General features: G+C 46.8%; 1 protein-coding gene across 5 annotated transcripts; it reads right to left on the bottom strand.

Annotated features, from left to right (window-relative positions):
* Positions 1–98: 98 nt before the first annotated feature.
* LOC129366148 (protein HIRA) lies at positions 99–14095 on the bottom strand. 5 transcript variants are annotated; one of them, XM_055039829.1, is made up of 25 exons: positions 13664–14095; positions 11745–11807; positions 11006–11116; positions 10218–10308; positions 10043–10137; positions 9878–9973; positions 9288–9448; positions 8550–8717; positions 8217–8330; positions 8070–8140; positions 7245–7350; positions 6392–6613; positions 6227–6312; positions 4957–5157; positions 4735–4878; positions 4448–4667; positions 3930–4040; positions 3569–3717; positions 3336–3497; positions 3064–3122; positions 2465–2573; positions 2272–2394; positions 2041–2204; positions 1575–1663; positions 99–1165 (listed from the first exon to the last, which is right to left on the bottom strand). In XM_055039829.1, the coding sequence occupies exons 1-25, from the start codon at positions 13698–13700 to the stop codon at positions 1049–1051; spliced, it is 3069 nt and encodes a 1022-aa protein (XP_054895804.1). In that variant the 5' UTR covers positions 13701–14095; the 3' UTR covers positions 99–1048. The 5 variants fall into 5 exon arrangements, with proteins under 5 accessions (XP_054895804.1, XP_054895805.1, XP_054895806.1 ...); XM_055039830.1 differs by having other exon boundaries at positions 2465–2570; positions 13664–14094; XM_055039831.1 differs by having other exon boundaries at positions 4448–4664; positions 13664–14094.
* Positions 14096–14112: the final 17 nt, after the last annotated feature.

Genomic DNA, 14112 nt, shown 5'->3' with positions numbered 1-14112 from the left:
CGTCAAATCCTTTTATTTGCAGGTCACTGGGGTATGAATATTTATGAGCTGAACTGGTTCTTTACTACAGGAGAAATAAAACTCCAAAAACCAGGAAATTAACAAACTCATCAATTCCATTTTTAATCTCAATTTTTGCTCCAAAACAAAATTTCTGCAATTTTTTTTCATATAAAATGAAACAAAACAAAACAAAAAACAAAACAAACAAAATTACAAAACATTACAAACATTCGAAAACACAAGAAAGAAGCAGGAGAGTGAAATTCTGTACAGACGGACCAGTGGGCCCACATGGAGGGGGAACGTTTTCACTGCGACACACAGAGGCTGCTGCTGCCACCTGCTGGCAGGAAGTCAAACTGCATCATGTGATGCAGAATCAAACGTTTCCGTTTGACCTGATGATTTCCCAGATCGGCAGCCGTCCCCGCTTCCTTTACGATGAACATTATGACCTTTAAAACATTTCAACTTCCTGATTTTAATCGAATCCAGCAGGAAATGAATGTTTTCTAAAAACGCGACGTCCAGACGGTTCCGGTTCTGATTTGGTTCTAAAACCTTCATTAAGTGCTTCCTGTGAACCCACAAAGACCGGCAGCAGGAGAACTCACTGAGCTTCTCCACCCAGAGTTCTGCCGCGGTTCTGAGGAGCCGGATCCGACCATTCGCTCACCGTTTCCATGGAAACACCTCATGAAATTCATGATCGAAAATCCCGGATCGGGTCGGAGGAAAAGAAAACAGAAAAAAAGACAAAAAAAGAGACGAAATCAAAGAGAAAAGTGGAAAAAGAAGCAAAATGGTGGGTTCTGGAGAGACCTGGTGGGTTCTGGAGAGACCTGGTGGGTTCTGTAGAGACCTTATGGATTCTGGAGAGGTTCTGAAGAGGCCCAAAGTCCAAACAGAGGCAGACATGTTTGAAGAAACTCCCAGAAAACCCCTTGGTTCTGACTCCCAGCGGCTCCAGGCCAAACCGGGCCGAGTGGGACGGGACCGGAGCGGGTCCGGTCTGCGTGTGTGTGTGTCCGGGTCGGGCCGGGTGTTATTTGGTGCGGAGCAGCTCCAGCTGGTCCTGGTACTCTGTGAAAAGTCTCTGAAAGCGCAGGTTCTCTCCGATGACGGGCAGAACCTCCCGCAGCAGCTCACGTTTGTGCAGACCCTGAAAACAGCGACACAGGAAGAGACGAACGCAGAGCGGTGACGTTCCTGCTCTTCTGCAGACGTAAATATGAAATAAATCCCGACACAAACCAGACACTTGCCTAAGATCCCACCCTTAGCTTCCCGCTAAAAGCTGCTAGCTAACGAAGACTAGCGCTGGTTTCAGCTGTTAGGTTGTCAACATAACCCACTAAATATTAAATGCAGGCCTGATGTATAGTAGAAGAGGGACACAGTGCTACTAACCGTCAACACCATAACTACTAGATCAGGTCAGGAAAAAGTTTTGAAAGAGAAAAACAAAGATTAAAGTCTCTCATGGCTGACGGTGGATAAATTATTGGCAGCAGCAGCGATTTATTCACATTTCTAACTAAACAGACAGAAACAGAAAATAAAGTTGTTACCAAAGTTGCTGGTTGCCAGGATGAAGCAGCAGATTTGTGGACCGGACCCAGAAGTTCTTTACAGAGTTCCCGGAGCCGGTACTCAGAACCTGGACGGAGGAGAAGGAATATTAATCTGTCAGATTAATAATCTGTAATAAACTCAGCAACATCTCTCTGCTTCCCGACTCACTCTGATCATTTCCACCATCAGAGAAGAGCTTTAGAGCTTCCCTCTACAACATGCACAGGTCAAAGGTCAAGACTTACTGCATTCTATTTCTTTCTAAATGTTTAAAGTCTCATCATTTCCAGATGTAAACAGTAAAACGGTGAGAATAACGAACAAACCGACGGTTCTGAAGGCCTTCTGGTGGACCAGCAGTAAAACACATGAACCCGGTGAATGAACCACTGAGACCCAGAGTAAGTGTTGGTTCTGTCTGCTCAGCCTCGGGTCAGAGCAAACAGAACCCGGCGGCGGTACCTTCGTTGACCAGGAAGCGGGCGTAGATGAGCAGCCAGTAGCGGTACTCCTGCGCCGACTGCAGCGTCAGCGCCGACGCCAGCTGGTTCTCCAGGAAGGCCAGCGTCATGCTCTGCTGCAGGTGATGCGGCGTGGAGGACAGGCGGGACGCCAGCCGCCCGGCGCTGCGGGGGACAGGAAGCGTTAGCCTGGACGCCGAGGCCGGGAGGCGGAGCTTACAGGAAGACCTACTTCAGGTTGCGTCCCTGAACGACGGCCAGCGGCCCCGATGACGCGGCGGCGTCCTGCGACGGGAGGCAGCTCCTGAAGTCGGCACACTGGACCAGAGAGTCTCCTTTGTCCGCAATCAGCGTCCTGCAGGAGACGCAACGTGATTAACCAGAGGTTTAGTGTGTCAGCCGGTCCGGTCGGGTCCGGGTCTCACCATGTCTCCAGAGACAGGCTGAAGCAGAAGGACTTCCCGTTGGACAGGCCGATGATCGGGACGCCCTGCTGGGTCAGCAGGGACAAAGACACCGTCGTCTCAGCGCCTGCTGACACAAACATTCAGTCAGAAATCAGACGTCCTGATGGACATGTGGACGTTTCATCTGGACAATCTGAATCTCACATCCACTTTGTCCAGTCACTGAACTTTTGGTTGGTGAAGATTTAAACTTTCCACCAATGAACTCGTTGGGTTTGCATCATTCAGTGATGTCATCACATCCAGAGCGACCATCTTGTTTGACAAAACGTTTCTGACAAAGCTTTACGAGCCGCACCGCCAGGCTGAGCCGATCTCGTTTATGTTTATAGAAAAAAAAAAAAGGTTTTCTGACAAAACTGTGGAATAAAGTTATAATATTATAACTTTATTCTTGTCATTAAAAAAAAAAAATCTCAACGTCTGGCTCTGATATTCTGTCGTACAAATCACAAAAGGGAAGATTAAAATAAAAGCCACTTTTTTAAAAATATTTTTTATAGGTTAGAATAAAAAGCGAGAAGCAAAAAATGACGACTCAGAACATTTAGACTCACCGGAGAAAATGGTCTGCAGAGATTCATTCTTCACCAGAGCCTTCTGCCTCTGCGCATCCCTGCACACACACACACACACACACACACACACACCACACACACACACACACACACACACACACACACACACACACACACACACACACACACACACACACACACACACACACACACACACACCTTCAGTTTATCCAACATCAACCATCCACTTCCTGCTCTTCATGCAAGCAGCTAATCAATCGTCAGTAGAAGTGTTTCTGTGCGGCGCTGACCAGACAGACAGCGTGGCTCCGGCGGTCAGCACCATGACGAAGTGGGCGGAGCAATGCAGGGCGGAGATGGGCGTGGCCAGCTGGATGGCGGGGAGGAGGCGTCGCCCGCAGCAGGAAAACACCGACAGCATCCTGTCGTCACAGGCGACGGCGAGGACGTCGCTGGAGGAGCGAAGGAAACATTCAGCGGCTCTCATTGGTTCGCTCCGCTAAGACTCAACGGCGCCCCCTACCTGCTCCCCGCGGCGGCCAGCACAGAGCTGGGCAGCAGCGTGTTCCAGTCCCGCCCGTCTCTGGAGCAACGCAGCTGGCTGAGTTTCGAACCGGCAACCACTGACACGTCGTTCTCCACCTCCAGGAACACAGACGGATCCATGCTTACCTGAACACACACACACACACACACACACACACACACACACACACACACACACACACACACAACACACCACACACACACACACACACACACACACACACACACACACACACACCGCTTTGTTAATCGTCAATATTTTCATTCTAACCAGAAATTTTTCTCTGGGATTTGAAAAATGTTGAACTTTTGTGGCGGATTTCAAAATAAACTGCAACCTGCAGGCTGAAGGCTTTCTGCAGACTCGGCGTTGGCAGCCGCAGAACGGCAGCCGCAGCTGGAGGAGCTGCAGCTCTGTTCGGCTCCCGCTCTAGAGGAAGAGGAGTTATCTGGAGGTCAAAGGTCAAACAGAGAGGTCAGGTTACAACGACGACTCCTCATATTTGTTGAAGCTGCCACCATGTTCTGACATTTTAATAAGACAGAAAATTAAAAAAACTCCTCTGGGTTCTCTTGGTGCTAAACAGAAACAACCAATCAGAGCCAGGAGGCGGGCCTTAGCGCTGTTAATCCCTCCCTTTCTACCATTAGCATTGCATGCCCTAAGCTAGTTAGCATAGCCACAGATAAATGGTTTTCCCATAACAGTAAGTCGTTATCAGAATATTTAGCAGCGCATACATGAGGTTGATTAACCTCATCCTGGCTCTGATTTGTTGTTTTTGGTGACAGTTTTAATAATTAGTTTTTATTATGTTTTTATAGAAGCTGCTTTAGCGTCAGTTTGACTCGTTACCTGGGTGAAGGGCTGAGAGATGGAGGCGGCCATCTTGTCCTTCCTGGGCCGTCCCTTCTTCCTCTTCTCCACCACCTCTCCTCCGTCCAGCAGCAGCTCGGGTTTCCTCTTGGCGAACGCCAGGTTCTTGTTGATGGCTGCCATCTTGTCTTCGCTGTCGCTGCTGGTTTCCTCCTTGGCTTTGGCGTCCTTCAGGGCGGAGACGGCGTCCTTCGGCCTGCTGGACGGACAGAATGGGTGAGACGGTTCCCGACGCGTTTTCAGGGTTCGTTCCTGGGGGCGCTCACCTCTCCAGAGGGGCGAGTCCGGCCGTGGACGAGATGGCCGACGGGATCCCCGGCGTGGCCTTTGACCTCTCTGTGAAGCGGGAGTCCAGGGCTTTCATCGGCTCGATCTTGGAGGCCGAGGTGAGCAGCAGGCCGGACTTCAACCTGAAACCAGAGAAGAAGAGTGAGTGGCCGACCTGCTGGAGGCTGGAACCGGACCAGAACCCCAGAGGCCGAACGGACCCGTCTTTGTCGTCCTCCAGGGCTTTTGCGGTGCCGGCGGCAGGAGGCGAGGTGAGCAGCCCGTCCTGGTTGGGCCGGGCGCCCAGAGACGACGGCTGACCCGGGCTGGAGTCGGAGTTGAGCTGCGGAGCGATCTGATTGGACAAGGAGGAACCGGAGGGCAGGATGGGGGCGCTGTTGAAGAGAGCCGGAGAGAAATCCCTAAAGAGAAACAGAACAGACTTAGTCTGATAAACCAAATGGATTTTTATGAGATTCTGCCTTTAATCCCCATATAACCTCCGTTTCACAGCACAAAACGACTCAATGTTTAAATCAACATTCAGTGGGTTTGAGTGGATAAAAACTTTTCTTAGACCAGTTGGTCTAAGAAAAGCTATTTAAATCCAGTACAACTAGAACTGGTAATAAATCTGTTCCTGCTGTCTGGAGTTTCAAATATGAATAGTTCTCAAAAATAAACACAAACCCAAAACTTTCTTTATATTATCGGCAAATAAAGCAGCTGGTCAGTGAAAGCACCGTATGAGGACGCAGCAGGTCGTCATCCTGACCAGTTCATCAGCAGCATGGCTGTTCAAAGTGCTTCACATCATACAAACATCACATAGGCAACAAATAGGAACTAGAAAATTCCTGAAGAAATTTGACCAGGACCTGCCAAAGTGTGCCTGTAGCTCCTCCCAGTAGGAGCAGTGATGAGAGAAACATGGTGTGCTGAACTCTGCAACTGTTCAGTTGCCCTGGCGCATGATTTTACTGCTCTCCCTATGCAATGATTCACAGCTCAATGGCTGCCATGCAAATTAAAGAGTTTTTGAAACATCAAGCAGGATGCACCAAATTATCGCCGTTGATCTCCTTAATCCTGGGAGATTAAGGAGATCGGCTGATATAAAGCTGATCTTATCTACCTCGGCGAAGGCCTAAAAAAGAGCAAATATCTTCTTCTGCTCTGCAGTGACGGCGGTTTGACCGACATCCCACCCACCAGGTCATCTCTGCAGTTATCAATAGTTTCCCCACTGTTGCTGATTCAGCGACTTTCTTGCTATATTTAGCATTGATTCAAACAAAAACAAAAAAAACTGGTGTCAGCCAAACTCAGAGTCAGCATGTCAGGCGTTTTAAAGATCGATGACTGATGAACTGTATCAGTGCAGCTCCAGAACCGAAGGTCTGATTCAGATGAGCGGAAACATTAAACGTGAAGCTCAGAAAGGACCAGCTGAGGGACGCTGGCCCTTTAAAAACAGCTTCGTTTCCTCACCCCGTGTCCAGCTGAGCGATGCACAGCGGCGTGATCCGTCTCCTCCCGTCCGCAGTTCTCGTCTCGACCTGCTTCTTCAAGAGGTTCTGCAACACAGAGAACCATCAGAACCAGAACCTCCCGCCCAGCTGGTACGGTCCGTTCATCCCGACCGAGCGGCCTCACCTTCCGGATGTCCTCCAGAGACTCGCCGTTCATCACGCTGTTGACCTTGGGGGTGGCGGCCTCGGGCCCGGCGGCGGCCGCGCCGGCGTTGTTCTGGGCCGAGTTCTGGCGCTCCTGCTGGTACTTGAGAATCTCTGGGTTCTCGATGATGGTGGTGGAGAGCTGGACCTCGGTGCTGGTGATGGCCAGGCTCTTCCCGTAGATGTTCTGGTGGATGGTGTTCTGACCGGCAGACAGATGGACCGATTCAGAAACACTAAAAGCTTTAAACTCATGTTGGATGTTTGAGCGTTTGGATCTGCTCAAATGATCCAAACGCTGATCTGGTCAGCGTTTGGACGATTTTCTTTAAAATCATTTTATGTGGCAGAAACTCAGCAGTTTTACTGGTTTCTGTGGAGCCACTTGTGCTTTTCACGCCGGATCCACTGGGAATATTAAATGGTTTGCATTTAGCCTGTTGAGCCTCTTTATCTCTGAGCCACAGCAGGAGGAAACCTCTTTCTGTCTGAGCCTTTAACTCTCAGACCTTCTGGGGTTTTTAGACACAGATTCACAATAAAAACCATTTCTCCCAGTAAAGGTTTGGTTCTCTGAATCCACCGCGAATATTCCCTCTTTGAACTAAACATAAAGATCAAAATCCAAAAAAAAAAAAAAAAACTCAAAATGAGATTCAAAGAGGGAATCAAATTAATGTCATGTAGGAAAAAAAACAGGAAGTAATTTCAAAAGTCTCAATTGTACAACAATCATCTCAATCAAAAGTTAAATGAATCAGAAATGATGAATTTGAATATTTTATCTGATGTTTTGTGACAGGCTGCAGCTTCGACGGGTTGCCAGGTTTTACCTTCTCCTCCTCCACCAGAGGGTCGCCCAGCTCGTCCAAGGAAAAGTCCAGGTAGGCCACGGTGCCGTCCATGGAGCAGACCAGCATCCCCAGACCTGTCAGGGTCCTAAAGGTCGACAGAAACGCCTCAGGTCACTTCAGAACCGCGTCTGGCAGCAACACACACCTTCTTAAACCTTTAACACTGCGAAACTCAAACATTTTACAGGTAAGTTTTCAAATTTGGAGAAAAAACAAAACAAATGAACTAAAAAGAATGTAATTCACTATTACATGGTATTACTGTTAATAAAGTCATGTGACTGTGTTTTACTTTCTACAGCAGGGACAAGGAAATGGGAACAATGTGTTACGTGAAATAATCTGCCAACAGAATAACCACTTTTTGATCAATATTAAGGAATTTTAAATAAGTTTTGTCGTGTTTGAAGACATTTGAACTGGGAACTAGACTAAAATGTTTGCAAATATTTTGTGATTTTGCGGTGCAGCAATAATAAATACTCATTATATCCAAATAAATCATGTCTCTGTAAATGTCACAAAGAATTTTCTTGTTTCGTTGTCTGACATTTAGCAAACAGAATTAGTCTTGATCATGATTGACGTTACAGAAAACTTTGGTCTGATTTAATTTCAGTCTTTTTGGATGAAAACATCTGGTTTCAACTGGAAATTATATTTTTCAAATTTAGGCTTTTAATCAAACGTTAAATTGTGCTTTATGACAAAATTATGCATTTTGAACAGGAAGCAGTTCCCAAACCTTGAGAACCCTTCAATGAAATTCAAGGACTTTCAAGGATGATTTTGTCAACTTCTCACCAGGAAATGTCCATGATCGATTTATCGAACAGGTCATGGATGACCACCAGAGGGCGCTTCAGTGAGGTGAGCTGAGGAGAGAAGGGACGTGTTAGGAAACGGGCTGGTTCTGGTTCTGGCTGGTGTGAGCTGCTGAGCGGGACCGACCCAGACGGACAGCGAGCGGTCTTTGCTCCCCACGGCGCAGCAGCAGTACGGACAGCTGGGCTTCGGAGAGCTGCCGTTCTTCTGCTTCTTCTTGAAGATCTTTGGGTTGAATTTCTGCAAAATCAACAGAATTGTATCGGTAAAGCCCGGGCCGGATGGTAAAGCCCGGACCGGATGGTAAAACCCGGGCCGGATGGTAAAAACCCGGACCGGATGGTAAAAACCCAGACCGGATGGTGAAACCCGGGCCGGATGGTGAAACCCGGGCCGGATGGTAAAAACCCGGGCCGGATGGTAAAACCCGGGCCGGATGTGTCGCTGGAGCCTCCTTACCACCACGGTGACGGCTTTACGGTGGCCCACAAAGTCCATGTTGGTCTTCCAGCCGTCCCGCTCCACGATCTGGGCGGTGGGACCCGAGTTGTTCATGGCGTGGGCCGACACCAGGTACTGCCCGTCCGGAGACCAGGACAGGCGCAGGACGTGGGTCGTCCCGCCGCACTGCAACACAAGTTTACAAAAACTTCAGAGAAACAAAGGAGAATAATTATCATAATAAATCAATTGATACATGTATCGCAATAAACACAACAGACAATACATTTGATAAAATATTCAATAGTTAGAATATTAACTGAACCGCGGTTAAACCTCATTCATTGGTTGCCTAGCAACTTCTGCTCAACTCATCAATTCAGCATGGAGCTGATCTGGTCGTTATTGATCAATAATTAGATGGCAGAAGGCAATCAATAGATTTTTTTTACTCACTTTATCACTTCAGCTCCAAAATAAATCATATTTATGTTTTGTCAAGAAAATTGGTTGATAAGTTTTCATAAACTAGAGTTCATAGAGCCGAGTCAACAGATTCACGTCATTTAAAGCTCCAGACAAAAAATAAACAGCTTCTAGTCCTGAATGTCCGGCGGTTTGATCCCGGTGGTTTGATCCCGGGGGTTTGATCCCGGTGGTTTGATCCGGCGGTTTGATCCCGGCGGTTTGATCCCGGGGGTTAGCTTTAGCTTAGCGCTGTTGATGTTGGGTAGCTTTCGTGAGCAGCAGCTGTACCTCGTTGAAGGGTTTGGTGATGTTGGCCTCCATCTGCCAGTCCACCGTCCTCCACACCTTCAGGCTGTGGTCGTCGGCCTGCGAGGCGATGTACTTGCCCACCGGGTCCCAGGTCAAACCTTTCACCAGTCCTGTGTGGCCGCGCAGGCAGGTCACCATCTCTGAGGAAACACAGCCAACATTTATATTGCATCACTGCACAAACCAAAGGCGGATTTGATGCAACATCACTTCAGTCGTGGTTCTGTGTGAAGTTCTGACTGCTGTGTTATTATTATCCTTTTAAAAATTAACATAAAAAAAACTGACAGGATTTTTCATCTTTCAAAAATCAGTCAAAAATTATGCAAAACAAAATGTCTAGCGCGACCTCTGGGTCGGAAACCGTGACCTTTTACAGACCAGGCTGCCCTGGAACTGGAAACCAGTTCATCTACTGCTGAATTTGACCAACTAGCACAACCAAAGGGATTGGAGTCAGATTGGAGTCAGATTGGTTCACAGAAGCGCGGCGATGTTCTGCCATTCACTTGGATTCCTCCTGGTTTATCGGTTCTTCCTCCAGTTTTCAGATGTGAGTTTTCTCCCACCTGGGAACTTGCGAGCGTTCCAGATGACGATGGTGTTGTCGACGCTGCAGGAAGCCAGCCACACGTCGTGAGGCGACCACGCCACGTCCATCACGTCTGCAAACACAGCAGAACACTGAGCAGCAGCAGCAGACGGATCCAACATGGCGGCCGGCGGCGGCGTACCTCCGGTGTGGTTCCTCAGGATGGTCACACACCTCCACTGCTCCACGTTGGCCAGCTTGCTGCTGGAGCCGAACACCGTGCTCGGGCCGATCAGCCTGCGGAGACAAACATGGAGTCTCAGACAGAACAGACCGTTTCTGAGAAACGCGGCGGCGGCGGTTCGTGTTTGACATACGCTGCTCTCTTCCAGACCATCACCAGCTTGTCGTCTCCTCCTGAAGCCAGGTACAGCCCGTTGTTGGACCAGCGCACGCAGTTCACACAGGCTGCAGAGGAGACACACACACACACACACACACACACACACACACACACACACACACACACACACACACACACACACACACACACACACACACACACACACACACACACCAGGTTTAAAATTCTCTAATAACAGAAAAAAAGAGTCACCAGATTTGTCTCTCGTTGCCTTTTCTGACTAAAAGTTGCCAAAGGGTCTGAAATGTTGCTGAGTGCAGCTACAGAGTCGCTCAGTTAGCATCAATGCTTCCCTCTGTTGGTCCACACTTGGCCACGCCCCTCTGAGGCCATTGGCTCCGCCCACTTTTGAATTTTTCAGCATTTGTCAGAGGGCAAGGTGTTAGTTACACATAGTTACACTTTAAATGGCAAACTGATAATTTTGTTAATATGTAAACATCCATTTAGTTTGATGCCTGAAACCTGAACTCACACTGGATCACTGAACTAATCAACATATTGATCAATAGCTTCATGTTCCTGAGATTATCAGAGCAACTGATTGGTGATAAACACAGAGATGATCAGAGTGGATTATTTCTATGGATCATTTCCATTCAGTCCCAGAAACGACCTGCAGCATATGACAGGTCTGATCTGAACATAAACTCTGTTTTATCTGCTTATTTTTCATTGAAGGACTTTGGAACCGTTACAGTTCGGTAAAGAAATCTAAAACACAAACAGAGCGTTGTTCACCTAAGTGATTGTCCATCTGGCAGAGCATTTTGGGAATATTCTCATTCTTCTCATCTTCCTCACTGAGGACAGGCGCCATGTTCCAGATCATCACCTTCCCAGAATCCTCTCCTGCAAAACAAACGTTTAAATCAGTGACTTCCATCAGGAGAGTTTCCATTTTCACCCTGGAAACATCATGAAACAATATTTGCTTTGCAATTTTCATTTGAGCTGATTAAAAATCAGAGACAAAGAGAATCAGCTTGTAATTATTCCATTTCCTGTTAGATTCAAAGCTACCATCTCTATCAATGAACCTGCAGCGCATTTTTATCCAATTACAGTAAATCATTGTTTATTTAATTCACTATTTTTATTTGATAGGGACAGACAAACAATAAAAGAACAGACCCAATCTAATTAGCAGCTCTTGTCCCTCGACTGGCTTTTCTACACAATACGTCTGAAAACTACTGGGAGGCAAAATAGGAATAATAATAAAATGTAAAATAAAAAAACATGATATTAAGAATGTATCCAAAATCATAAATGTAGAACAAAGAAATTAAAAACATGGCAATAAGAAGAAACATTATGCATGGAGTGCTGCGTTTGAGTGTTTGTGGTTTGTTTTTTGAACAAATTTATAGACTTTCACATTTAATTGTTGAAATCAAAAACAAACAGATGAGTTTATGACGACTGTAATTATTAGAAACAACATTTCCACAGGATGGAGCGCAGGACGACGTCTCACCTTGTCCACCTGTTGCAAATTTCGTCCCATCTGGATGAATATCGACTGAAAAAATGGGTTTGCCTGGAATACACAAACACTAACATGTTAACATTAGACTCAAATCGTCTTTAACTCGCAGATAAAACTTGTTGTTGAAGCACAAACACAGGCAGCATCAGAAGAACATCCCAGCATTTTGTCTTAATGGAAATTTCCCAGATATTGTGTGATTTTAAACAGGTTTGTTGGAGAACCGGGTCAAGCTGAAACCGGTTCCTCCAAGCTGCACACGCCCGCTCTGCAATCTAGGACTTTCTTAGAAAGAAAGCTGCTGCTGCTGGACCTTCTTTATCTCAGCACTTTAGTTTGTTTTAATGCAAATTTACTCAGCCTGAAGAACCCAATAGTGTTTCGTTTTCTCTAATAATGCTAATAGAAATGGATAAAAATGGAGCAGAAATTAATGGTTTTATTCATTCATGAGTCAGTATAGGTGCTGGTAATTTTCCAGGATGTCTAATCAAGCTGTAGCTGCAGGACAGAAATGAATCCTGGAATGTGCAGAGCGTTAAAAGTATTTAGGTGACAGACGAGGTGGAAATGAGGAGCAAAGTAAATACAGGTTAGAAGTGGAAACACGATGTTCCTGCAGCTTTTCTAGTCTGTCACATTATTCTGTCTGCAATTATCCAGCATAAATTTGAAAGTTTTACATTTCCATCAGGCTTTTCAGGTGTTTTCAAACCAAAATAGACGTTTGAGTTCATGTACAGCTGCTGAACATCTGGACCAGCATGCAGGATGACCATGGAGTCAGATTCAAGCCAAAACACCTCGGCGTTTCTGACGACACGCTGGCAGAAATACCACATTGTAATGCTGCAGAACTAAAGCAAACCCCAAAGTTTCACTCAGAGAATTGTTAGATCTAAAAAAATAATAACTTAAACTAAAGTTACGACTCATCAAGAGCTTGAATGGTTATGAGATTCTCATGGTTTAATAACTGACAGTAAAAACCTGCAGAATCAAAATTCAAAGTAGACACTGCAGGATGAGATTCAATTTGTGAAAATTATTTAGAAAATAAAACCCAGTGCAGCAACGATGTATTTAAAACCCTGTAATGTCGGGAAGAGACAGAACATGACTCAATTTCAAACTGCAGCACCAACAACACAACCACAGCACCCTTAAATACACTAACGAGACATGCAGTATTTCAACTGATAGTCCATACTTGGTTTAATGTCGTATTAACAGCAAAAACACAAACTGCACATGAATTCAGACATGAAGTTGGAACAACAGCAGCACAACAGTTCAACTGTTTGGAGCGTCAACAGTTACATGGAAAAACAACATGAAGTTTCTGCAGCTGTAATGTGCTGTAAATGTCAGCTCTGAGCTGCAGGGGCTGGATCTGGGTTCTGGGATCGTGTATCTGGTAACATCCCTGCTGAGGCGCTGAGTTCAACCCGACACCTGCAGCCGCAGCTCGGCGTCAGGCCGTTCCCGGCAGCGGTTAACTTTCCCAAGTAACAGCAGCTGGAAGCTTCCTCCAGCCCACCCTGGAAACTGGCAGCACTTTCACAAAATGTCACTCGAAGCGGGAAAGACATTTAACAAAATGCCCAGTTTGACACATTAGCTGAGGACGGAGAAGGTTTTTTGGGTCGTTTGGTGTCGGGGCAGCGAGCTAACCGGGGGGCTAACCAGCTAGCTGCGTTAGCTCATTTAAATCTATTCAGCAGAGAGAAGAGGTCCTAAAATAAAAACTAGGGGCCGTTTTTATCCCATATTTGGGAATGTTTGAGAGCAGGAGAGTGAGTTAATGAGAAACAAGTGAGGACCACCACCAGACCTCCTGAACTAGTTCCCCCCTCCGACAACAAAAGCACAACTTGGTCCAACAGATTCCTGCACAAGCAGCTTACCGTTGTGGCTCACCCAGCTCGGCTTCAGCAGCTTCATCTTCCCTGGGACTCTTTGGTTTCTCTGTTATCGCTATAAAAAACGGGAACAAGCCCCCTGATCGGTGAATTCAGGCGGCGAACTAACGCCAGCCGCCCGGCCTTTGTTTCAAACTCCGTCCGTCACTTCGCTGTTTCTGCGGCTGAACTCCATCTCTGTCCGCGGCGCGGCAAGCAGCATCCCCGGCTATCAGAGCCGAGCAGCGGGCAGGCTGACAGCCAGCGGCGCGCCGGAACATAAACCGGGTGACACCAGCAGGCGCTTCAGGACCGTTTCCGTTACATTTAACCGCGCACAGGAAGGAGCTCGTGCACCTGAAAGACTCTCGATTAAAATTAAAACAAAACTGAAAAGTAATGATTGTAATTAGGCGTTCATCAGCTCTATTTTTAGGATGTTTCTTCTTCTTCGT

This window comes from Poeciliopsis prolifica, unplaced genomic scaffold, assembly GCF_027474105.1.
Source record: "Poeciliopsis prolifica strain line A6 unplaced genomic scaffold, Auburn_PproV2 SCAFFOLD014, whole genome shotgun sequence".
Taxonomy (NCBI): domain Eukaryota; kingdom Metazoa; phylum Chordata; class Actinopteri; order Cyprinodontiformes; family Poeciliidae; genus Poeciliopsis; species Poeciliopsis prolifica.
Note: the sequence above shows the minus strand (reverse complement) of the source record. Positions and strands in the feature narration are given on the sequence as shown.